General features: G+C 32.8%; 1 protein-coding gene across 1 annotated transcript in view; it reads right to left on the reverse strand.

Moving 5' to 3' along the window:
* Tinag (tubulointerstitial nephritis antigen) overlaps positions 1-12,299 on the reverse strand; it is an 86,371-nt gene that overhangs the window by 43,536 nt on the left and 30,536 nt on the right. The window contains exons 5-8 of the mRNA XM_047558805.1: positions 7,623-7,746; positions 3,848-3,998; positions 1,533-1,713; positions 21-66 (exon numbers count right to left, since the gene is read on the reverse strand). Coding sequence (XP_047414761.1) covers positions 21-66; positions 1,533-1,713; positions 3,848-3,998; positions 7,623-7,746 — 502 coding nt within the window. The remainder of the gene's footprint in view (positions 1-20; positions 67-1,532; positions 1,714-3,847; positions 3,999-7,622; positions 7,747-12,299) is intronic.

Raw genomic sequence — 12,299 nt, forward strand, 5'->3', positions numbered from 1 at the left:
TGAATATCATGCAAGTTTACCTTGAACTGGTCCATTTTGCATGATTTCCCTCATTATCTCAGTTTCCTGGAATAGGAAATATCAAAGAGCATTATCATCATTATCAGAAATACCACACCTGTTGTTTGATGGGCAATATTAGCTGTTGTATAGTTTAGGCATTATATATCTGAAATGATTTGATCATGTGCAGTTTAATCATACTTTAAAACAAATGTGAAATACACATTGATAAAGTTGCTAAAGATGTGCTCATATTTTAAATTAAACTTTATCACTAAACAATAATTTTGGAGTGGAGAGAAAGTATATTATTTTTATGGTGACAAAAATATACCAGAACAAAGTTAAAGCCATGTTTAATCATTGGAGATCAGTGTTACCTCCATTATTTTGATCACAACAGCTATCTCAGATGAGTTCCCCTATAGCTTCAGTACAAATATTTTAGTGTTACCACCCAATATACCCTTAGTAGGGAGGCAAGGAATTTCTTTTCTTCATTCCTTCCTTCCTTCCGTGCATATTGAGCACAAAGTACAATCTAGAAATGATAGAAAAATACTGACTATGCACGTAACCTCAAGATATTTATATCTCGATGATGTAAACAGACATTAACACAACTAATTTCATTATTATATACGAAGTTCTACTATAGAGAGAAGCATAGATTGCCATGGCTACAAACCGTAAAGGAAATTAATCCCACCTAGAAGTCCAGTAAAACTTCAAAAATGATGAAAGTTTACTCTAGGCCTTGACATTCATATGACATTTCACTAGATGGAACCATGGGTTAACACCTTGACTGAGAGGAATTATCACTTAGCTAAGTAGACATGCATGAATGAGTGTGGTGTATCTGAAGAACAGAGAAAGTCAAATACATCAGGAGCATTGGGTGCAGGTAGAGAAAGTAAATGCTAGCAGGACCTGAATCTGTAAAAATAGTAGGTCAGAATCAACTCATGGGAGACCTGTTTGCCATGGTAAAAATACTGAACTGTATTTTAGAGATTACTGTAAGTCAGTGAGGAGTCAGATATTTTAGAATCGAGAAGGCCAGGTGACACTGGTATGATGGAATAAAACTTGCCTTGGTTTTCAACATAACTAACTGGAATCCAAGAGTATTTTTCCCATTGTGGTTATGTTCACTTTAGTTACCTTGGGGAGTAAAGGATTGATCAAATTAACACCACCACAAAAAATTCAGTGAAAGCAGGTTTGACTTAGCTTTTATTCATCAAGTTCATACACACACGCACACACACACACACACACAATAAAACATAATTTAAGAACTTTATTTTCCTGGTCATATTTTAAATTAAGCCAATCTTTACATTGCTAATATTAGAAAGAATAGAAGTTGTACTCGAAGTCTTTCATAGACACTCTAAGAAAAAAAAAAAAACCTGAAAATATAATAGTCTTTAATAGTTTTAAAGTTTTTAAATAGTATTAAAAACAGAGCTGTGTGTGTTTGAGGATGTCAGACATCACTAGTTCTTGCTGTTCAAACTTACATTGGAAGAGACTCTGTATGGAGGAGAGCATTGGTAAATCCTGTTGGACTTCTCTATGCTGTTGGGACATGGCTTGGTGGCATGCCTTTTTCCCCGCCCATCAGACCTACTTGCCATGGCGCAGACATTATTGGTGCTATTTTGGTCCTTAAAAAGTGGATAGCAGGCATGAGATACCAGTCTATGAGAAATAAGCAAAAAACAAAAGTGGTATTTAGGGAAATGCTAAAATATTCTGTCTATATTCAATTTTACTGTACTAAACATTCAAAATTTTGCTGGTTACCTACACGCATGACTTTTTAAATGTCAACAAACTCCAACACTGCTGCTCAATGACATTGCTTTGCTCTCTACCCCCGTATTATTTCTTCATTATTATTTTGAATTTTACTTCAATCCATTTTTAATAAATAATTCTATCTTTAGTATAGAATTTCCTGAGGATGAAAAGTGACCATTAATAAAGCTGGTGGTAATATTAATACAAGAAGTTTTCTATATATAAGTTGACACACACACACATGCATATACATAGTGGAAGAGTCCAGTTAAATATGAAGACATAATCAATTTGATTATCATAAATTATGTACATTTTAGAATTATGGGTTTTATGGTTTGTTGACATTTTATTAAGTTATAGATACTATCTTTCATAAGACTTTAATGACTATATGCCCATATAGTTCATGATACTTTGGGGAAATATTATAATACTTATATAATATTTAAAGTAAAATTTATCAGATTGTAAGATGTATACAATACACAAAAGATTAAAAACTATTTTGATGTCTGATTTTTACAGTGAACTCAGCAAAGTGCAAATTATTTGGCTCCAAATATAATATAATCCTATTGAATACAAAGGTAGATAGGGTACTAAAACTACATAATTGATTTTATAGATATTTAATACTGAAATGACCATAAAAATATCCATTAAAATTGGTTCAAAAAAACATGACAGTGTCCAACAAAGTATGAAAATCTCAGCAAGGAATATGATGAAAACAAAGCATAAAATAGCATTAAATATGCCACGTTTACATTTACATTAAATGTAGAGTGGTATGACTGAATTGTGTGAATCTAAAATTCATATGTTGAAGATGTAAGACCTGTGTGGTGGCATTTGGAGTTGCACCTTTGGGACATAATTAATTTAAATGAGGGTGTAAGAGTTGGGCCCTCACGGATGGGATTTAGTGCCCTTATAAGAAAAAGGAAATACATCAGCATTCTCTTGCCAGCAAGTGAGAATACCACAAGAAGGCGGCCATCTGCAAGCCAGGAGGACCTTGCTGTCTCCAAAACAGAATATCCCTTGTTAAATCACCCAGACTGTGATATGTGGTTATGATGGCACAAGGAGACTAATACAATGACTTTTAGTTAGACCTTAATGATAATTTGTATTTTTAACCTCCTGAAAAACTTTTATCTTTATCATAGCATAAAACGGAAGCCAGTCAAACTCTACTATACCAGGAAGATTTCAGCCCAAGCTGCCCATTCAAAGCACCATCTTATTAGGCAAAATACATGAAAAAATGTTTACAATTTAATGCTACCTAGCAATATCTGACACTTATTCTCTATCATAGCATCTAACTGTTGTAAAACAGGTCAAGGGCACTGATTGAATGGTGAAAGAATAGTGAGTCACTCTGCATCCTACTAGTTATTAGGTATAGTCCTTGGCCAAATAATCAGCTCTGAAGTAGATCAGCTCTGCAGTGGACACATGGAAGCTGCTGGTAAAAGTTGTGAGAGTCAGGAATTGCAACCTGAGATTCTTCACCAAATGGGATGAGCACAGTTAGTGGCACTGATGAGCTGAGGCAACTCTAAGTTACTTTTTTGTAATTTCGGATTTTCTTCTGATTTTTTAATCTAATTTTCCTGGAATTTTCTAATCATCAACCTAGCTACCTAAAAGGCACAATCAAGGTGTCACCAACATTGATTACTGCATTCCATCTGAAGGGACCCAGTAGAACAACTGGGCTCAGAGCAGCAAGAAGAAAATTCTTGTTTGAGTCGTCAAAAGAAAAATTAATGTTAATTTAGATAGAAATGTACACATTCTTCAATAACTATTTCCAATAGCTTCTAATCTCAGAAGATAGCATGTACTGTATATATTTAAAAGTAACATTTATTTGTGTTTATATACATGTGTATGGGTGTGTGTTACTTTAAGGTTTTTTTGTTTGTTTTTTGTAAAAACACGTCAAAACCTTTTCCTTATTTTCACTTAAGATAGCACACATAAAAAACCTAGAAACACATGTTGGGCAGCTATTTACCCACGTTTTCTCAGGAACCACCAGGCCCGGTCAATGCTTCCACTGTTGCATCCATGACGGTTCTTAGGACAGCAAGAGATCAAATTCTGAGGGGACAGATTGGCTGTGTATAGACCCTTGGACTGAATTGCTATTCGGTCAGCTGCCACACCTGTTTCAAATAGAATACTGATTAATATTCACATGGCACACAACATGATGCTTCTGGTAAGTCACATATCCTATCCTTTTTTGTTGAAACCTTAAACTAGTTTTCAAAATTGTACATAATTTGAGATTAAGAACAAGTGTCATTAATAGATCTATGTATTGCAGTCAGTTCAACAGAAATATAATTTCAGTCATGATGTTTGTATTGTACTCATATTACTCCCTTAACTTATGGAACTTGAAGGTTTTCTAACATCTTCCTTTAATGTTCTGTATACTTTTGAACCCTTTCGTTAAGAAGCCTGTCAACTGGCAGACTTTCTTGAGGGCAAGATTCTTACGTTACTTATACTGCTATCACTGACACAGTGTCTTGCATGTAATTATGAATAAATACATTTTAAATGAATGTAAGTAAACTGGAGAAATCAAGAAAATGGTTTGTAAAAATATTAACTGAAAATTCACCCATGCTAATTTGATATATTGGAGTAAATTGAATCCTTCATTTTAAAATTGATATTTAATTTAGCTACCCAGGAGAACATACTTCAGCTAATTCAGATTATTAAAAACTTATCTAATATCTAACAGCTACATAGTACACTTTTATGCTTGTAATATATTGAAAATAATTATCTTAATTTTATTTTGGTAAACATGAACTTCACTTGTTATATACAAAGTGAGTATGTTTTTAGTTAGCTATTCTTAAAGCTATCATTAACTGGTATAATTATTACTTAATATTACTAGTCAGTTACACATAATAATATAGTTAAAAATTATATACTGTATAATATATACTATATATGTATATAGTATATATATGTATGTATAATATATATGTATATAGTATATAATATACTAATATATGTATATAGTATATATACTATATACATATGTATATATACTATATATACTATATGTGTATGTATGCAGTATATAATAATATATGTATATACTATGTAATGTCATATGTATAATTGGTGATATGTAATATGTATAATTTATAGTTATATATAATAAGGTATAATTAATATTATGACTATTAATTAACATTACTAGTTATATAGAGATATGCAGTAATGATTTATGATTGATTCTTCTGCTTAAATAATTCCTTAGCATTGTTGTTGCCATAAGTTCATTCCTTCCCTCAATATACTTACTGAGCACCTAGTAGGTCAAAAGCACAGTAGCATTAGAAATTACAGTAAGGAACAAGAAACAAAAAAGACATAATTCTGCCCTCATAGAATAATAGACTGGAAAAACTGACCAACCAGTAGCAGAAATGTACATGTCATCATTTTGAACATGATTTCATGATAATGTAAATGGTGAGACCATGAAAAAATTAGTGTGGGTAGTATTTCAATAACAGATTTTTTGTTGTTGGATAACTACAACAGTATCATTTCTGATGTTTAATACCAAGCTAACCCCAAGGTTTACTCACTTTTAGTAAAACCAACAAAGATAGCTTTTTTTGTATCCATTCTTTTTTCTCAGTGGAAGTTAGTTTTCTTCCCATCAGAATTATGGGTGCACTGGAACCCCTCAAGGTACTCATTTAAGTTTTTGTCTAAAAAAATTCATTTTAAATAATGCATTTATATACATATCTTATGTAACTATAGTATGTGTGCAAAACCATAGTGCAATTGCTAATGCAGTTTAAATGCTTAATAAGTATTAAATCTATAACCTCAACTTCCTTCTCAATTTCCATCTATTATTTTGCTAAGACACATTTCATAGGAGCAAATGGCATTATACTATCATTTCTGAAATCCTCAAGAGAATAATTCCCTGTATCATAAAAGAAAATAGAAATCCTATGATGCTTTGACATTCAGTATAAGGATTCAGAAGCAAATATGAATTTGCTAAATGTTAGTGTAACTTAATTTGTTCAAAATATAGTTTCATGGTGTCAACAGTAGCCAATGAGTGGGAAGTCCTGTATTCAGGATCATTTCTGAGCTTCCTCCTGTTTTGGCTTCAGGTAAGTCACCTAACCTACAGGGCTCCCTTTATGAGACCAGAGGATTGAAAAGGAGAACCTCTAAAATTTCTTCCAGCCCCATCAATCTAGATTTCCACTAAAAAAAAAAAAAAAAAAAAAAAGGTGTTTTAAATCCTAATGTCATACAATATGTTGTTCTAACTTATATAGACATTTCTGAATCTCAATGAAAATTGCATCCAAATTCACCTGAAATACTTGGAAAAGGTCACAAAATTTAAGAATGACTCAGTTCAATCATTTCCTGCTCTCGTTTTGAAAATTTTATTGAGTGTTACCTCTGAGACACACTATTATTTTCCTTGTTTGTTTTATTGTGTCTCCAAGTTTACTCTGTGGCACATATCTCTCCCACCATTCCAACACCTTTACCTCTTCAGCTTCTGAATTTTATTTGGTTACATAATTTTTTATATGTACATACTTTAAGTGTTTTATTTATTCCTTGTTGTTGCTTATAGTTTCTCTTAAAAACATTTTTCTTATTTTAACTTCTAGATTTTTTAGAACTTAGTTCATTTGTTCACACATGCACCAGTATAGTAGTTTCTATTTGCCATACTTACTACACAAAATACAAAACTGAGTCCTCTGAAACCACAAAATAATTTTGAATAGTCTCTGTGTGGATCTAGTGAATTAGGTGGGAGAACAATGTAGACTTGGCCCTGTGCTAACACTTCAGCTGTGCCAAAGACATCTCTGGAATGACCTCACTGATACTGTGAAGCAAGGACATATAAACAAAGATGTCAGCCTATTTCACAGCTGGCTCCTCCAAGAGCCTATGCATTTACTTTACAATACTTTCAGTGCTTTAAGTTGTTTTCAAGTACTCTTTTGTAATTATCTATAAACCATAGAACACAGTATCTTTGATAGTGTCCAGTTCTCATCATGTCAATTTTATTTAATTGCTAAAATACAATCTGTACTCCTTTGAGTACAATTTTGGACATCAAATCTTAGGGTGAGCCTGAGAAATTTATTTATTGGATTTGTGAGCTTCTATAAAAGTAGCTATAGAAGAAGTATTTTTTACATTTCTGGATTAACATTAATATGAACTTGTAAGTTAATTTTATTTAAAGATCAGTTTTACCACTTTAGAGTCAGAATTTGTATATTTACTTATTTTTATTTCAAATGAGGATTACTTAATTCTGAAGCTTTACTTCCAAATAGTTTAATATATATACATTACATATATTTTGATCTTACAAAACAGAAAATATGCAAGAATTAAGTGAGGGTGTATATATTCATGTCAGGATCACAGATAATACTATGGGTGCAGAGGAACCTTAATATTCTTCTTATTATCTGGTTTTAACTCTCAAAAAGTGAAAAAATTCTGGCAACTTTACTTTGTTGAACTTTTAATTCATTCTCCATCTAAAATTAGATCTTAATGATGAATTTTAGTCTAAAAAGTATAATCCTTAGATAGTTTTCACTGGCCAGAGTATGGTTTTATTTTAATTGGCCATATGTTAATATTTAAACATTTTAATTTTAAAAACTTCTTAATTACTCTCTTAGGCTCTAGAGTGAAAAGGGAGTTTATAAAGAAGTAATTAAAATGACTATTACTTGCAGTGGAAAATGCCCAGGATGCAGCACAATTTTTTTGATCCAATGGCCCATGAGTCCATCCAGGCCACTTATAAGAAGCAATAAAAAACTCTGGAAGATCAGTCTTGGCAGGTAAAGAAGCCTAGAGGAAAGACAGCACACAAATCAGATTTTCTAAAATACATCCCAACAGCCATTATAAGAAGATGTCATGCCCTTTAATAAAGTTTATAATTGTCTTCTAATTATCTTGTATATCCAAGTTTCTGAATGAAGCATAATTATATAGAATTTCTACTTCACTCTATATTTAAAAATGACAATTGAGTGTGTGGAATTATAATACAAAATCAGAAGAACAAAACAGAATGCTTTTTTTGGGTTACCATGCAGTGCAAAAATTTCAGCCAAAGTTTCTGTCATCTTGAATAAGAGTTTGTTCATCCATGTGAAAGACCACATGAGGTTATCTAAATTTGTCCTCATAAAGAATGCTTACTTCACTGTCTCTCCCATTTTGGAGAGTAAGTGTGATTCTAAGGTGAAATTGGCTTTGAAATGATGCATTTACAGCAACTACCTATTAACACACTTGGGGAGCCCCAAGGAACACATCAATTCCACACCAGTTATTGGGAAATTAAACCAAAATGAATTCGTTGATGTTTATTAAATTCTTGAAGATTAAAAAGGACATTAAGTGTGTAATATCAAATGTGCAAAAAGTCCATGTTAAAATCCTGTGTCAATTTTGATTGCTGTCATTCTAAGACTGCACATTAAATGTTATGGAAATTGCTGTTTATGTCTCAAAAAAAATCTATAGCACAATATCATACTCCCTTCTAAACTGCACTAAAGAATGACTACTTTCACTTCCAAAAAGTCAGGAATCAAACCAAAGGAGGATCCCACACCCATACACATGCATGAACTTGCACATAAATTTTTGAGAGTACTTTAACATTTTCAAAGTTTTTCAATATTCACTATTTTCCTCTATATTCTTTGTAGCCCTATGTGACATAATTAGAGCAAGTTTTATTGACTCTTCTGAAAGTTAAAAGACGTGCTAAGGTCTCTAAGCTAAATAAGATTTACTCCTGGAGTTAGAACCAGATTTTAGAATTCTTAACATCATTCTCCATTTCTATAATTTTTCCACTTTATCACAAATACATAGATACACTACCTTGTAGTAAAAGTAAAGTGTGTGTAAAAGATAAAATTTTACCTATTTAAAAGTTTTCTGATTATAAATTGAACAAGTGAAGCTACTGATCTGATATCTTGCAAGAAATTATTTCTGACAAGTGCATAATAGCTTCAAAGTCTACAGCCAAGAAGATTTAGAATTTACATATCTCTTGAAAAGGTATCCATCCAAAATAATTTATAAATTTGAACATTAACAGGAGCGTTCAGTTTTGTGATTTAGTGAAATATTACCACCTGATAAGAAAGTTATTAAATCTTGCATCCATTACTAAAAACACTGCTACATGGATAATGGAATAAAGTGCCAAGAACATCAACAGATCACAGTACAGTCTCTGCTTGATAACTTAAAAAGTGGTTTTATAAAAAGATAAGTGATTTGGGATTCTAATGCCATTAGATAGACGATAACACAGAACCTCAAAGTTGGAGGAGAATAAATTTATTGCTCTGAATAGGATAGTGTCAGAGATAAAAACTGACTCTCCAAAGGTATCTTTCTAAATAGGTCAGAAATACACATACCTTTCCATTTTATTATTATTAACTTACCGGTGTGTATTTAGGCATTTATCATATGAAGTTGCCTCAAGTTTCCAGAAGAATTGGTGGAATGTCAGTTGTTATTTTATTACTTTAAAACTCTAATTTAATAACAGCTAAGATATTCTGCTCTGCTGAAGCAATAAAGGTATTTATTACTTCATGCACATTTCAGTGGGATTAAGTTATTTGGAATGTGACTTCCACATTCAAAGACGACCACAGTGCTTTGCACATGGAAGACATTCAATCTGATAATAATAATAGGATATTATATATATCAGGTAAATTTCATCTCTTAAAAATGTGCTTTCCCCTGAAGGCACTTTAAGTTAAATTATTATATCAGCATGTATTTGTTGCTTTTATGATTTATTCTTTAAAAATAAAAAGTATGAATGGGTAATCCTTCTCAATAAGATAAGGCAATAGAGAAACAACAATCAAAATGACTTTTTATTGAAAACATATTTACGAACCCACCAACCCAGGTGAATTCATAGTTTATCTATTGGATTTTTAAAGATTTTTACCAATTGTTTAATATTGCTTTTTCTAAAAATAAGCTGCTAGGACTTAAGCGGATCAGGCACATAGTATCTTGAGATTCTTTTTCTTTCATGATATAAGATAATCTAAAATAGTAAATACAGAGAACATTTTATATCCCATTATTCCATACATATTGTAATCCCCTAAAAAATAAGAGTGTGTTTATAACTTACAAGTAAAGGTAAGTCTTACAAAATAACAACTTTTAGGAACTGATGATAGAAATCTGGCTTCAATGAATGACACATTTTTTTTAAAGTTTACACAGTTTAATATTTTTGCCAAACGATAATCTAATAAAGCAAAAAGAATAAAAACAGCCATCTAAGAGTGAAAGAAATTCCAAAATTGGTGTCTCAAATGTAATAGAAATTTAATTTTAAGTAAGATTTGCTCTCTTCCATATGAGAATTTTTAATTCTTTATGTTGTCAGTTTGGAAAAATTCCAATCATAATTTAATTATATTTCCAACTATGCACTAGTCAAATTTGAGGTTAAATTTAACAGTCTCCTTGTTTCAACATTTTTATTTAGAAATTAGAATGTAAAGATACTGTGGACAACATGAGAACTAAATGCAGTAATAAACACTGAAGAAATTGTACAATTTCTCCCACATCTTATTGAAGTAAAATTTCTGAAGGAGTAGTGAAAACGTAATCAGAGAGCAGATTGAGACAAACTGATCAATCTTCTCACCCACCTCAGAATAAATTCTGCACACCCTTACTGTTGAGTCTATACCTACACACAATTCACTATGCAGATTGCCCCCTCCAGCTCCAGTTGCACTTTTGCTCCACTTTTATTGGATAAGCAGAGACATCTGAGAATCAAATAAAGCAACAGAAAATATAATTCTGTTCTGATTACAGTCTGAGGTCAGTGGCTATGAATACCAAGATTTTTTTTCTAAATTATTTGATATTAGAAAAGAAAGGGCTAATTTTCTGGTTGCTTGTGACTAAAGGAATCTCTCATCTTCAATGATATTTGCCTTCATGTCTTAACATTTAAGACTTATCCTTTGATATTTCTCTAGTTTCTAATTATAGAGGAATTTTTAATGATCTTGTAAATATCAATGCCCAGTGACTGCTCTATGGCAGGTGCTAGCACCTCTTTTCCAGGCCTCTCCTTTCTTCATAGGAATGGAATTTTAATCTGGGTTCATGCAAGCTCAGCAAAATGACTGTTTCCCACACTCCCTGAGCTACCATTGCCATTTTCAGGCTTATGTAAAAGTACCTCTGGCAGCTGCTAAGAAGTTTCTTTAAGAGACTGGCCCTTGCCTTGCACTGTTTTTCCTTGATCTTTTGTTTTTTCTTAATGGCTGGAATTTGGGCAGTACAGACAGACAGGGGCGATTTTGTTGAACCCTCATATAACCTTGGAAATAAAGTCCCTGAGCAATTGTTGTGCCCAAAGGCTAGAGACCCCACAAGGACCACCAGAGACCACGATCAATGCAAGCAGCAAAGAGTCATTTATTAGCAAGTTCGAACCTGGTCCTCTGCGTCCTTAACCAGTGACACTAAGAGAGGCCCCGAGCCCTCGTTAGCAGGGTTTTTATAATGAAAGGCAAGCAGTTTTACAGTGTTCTTTTAATTGGTTAACATTTGAACAGCTAAACATTAGTCCTCCTCTGGTTGGGTCCGGCCAATCTGTTTGATTCTCATTGGGTCCTGCCAGAACTGAACGGTCCTAGTGGAAGAAGGGAGGAGGGAAGGGGTGAACTATGCAGGAGATGAGTCGGGGCTAAGCCCCGCTCCCGTCCTTGACGGATAAGGTCTCCAGGCAACCGCACATTCCTCGGACAAATATCTCTTAACAACCTTGGTAAGCACAGGGGCCCAGCAGTCCTGTTTGTCCTTGAGACAGTTAGCAGCACAGATACCACCCTGCTCTCAACACAATGAAACAACAAGAAGAAAGAAGTGTGGACATCCAGCCTCACAGAGTACAATTCCAGGGCAGGACAACCCAGATTTGTTAGTAAGATCTCAATGTCTTCCTTTTTTATACCACTGTCATTTTCAGGGTATTGTTGTTGTTGTTGTTTGTTTTTGTTTTGGAGTTTTGTTTTGTTTTGTTTTGTTTTGTTTTGTTTTGCTTCACAGTCGAGCCCAATCACAACCAGTACAGCACACAGAATTATTAAAGTTACTAGGGCAATGCCATCTTTCATCAACCCCATCAAGTGATCAAATGTTAAGAAAGCATCCCAATTTCAGAGGTGTTAAAAAGTGAAGAACATGTTTATCTGAAAATGGATGAACTACATTTCCTAAAATAAGTTCCCAAACAGTAGTCCTGAGGAATTTTTAATAGGTAATTAAAAAAGAAGGAGCTGAGTAATCAAACAGTTCTAAGGAACAAT

The sequence above is a fragment of the Sciurus carolinensis genome, chromosome 7 (assembly GCF_902686445.1).
Source record: "Sciurus carolinensis chromosome 7, mSciCar1.2, whole genome shotgun sequence".
Classification (NCBI taxonomy): Eukaryota; Metazoa; Chordata; class Mammalia; order Rodentia; family Sciuridae; genus Sciurus; species Sciurus carolinensis.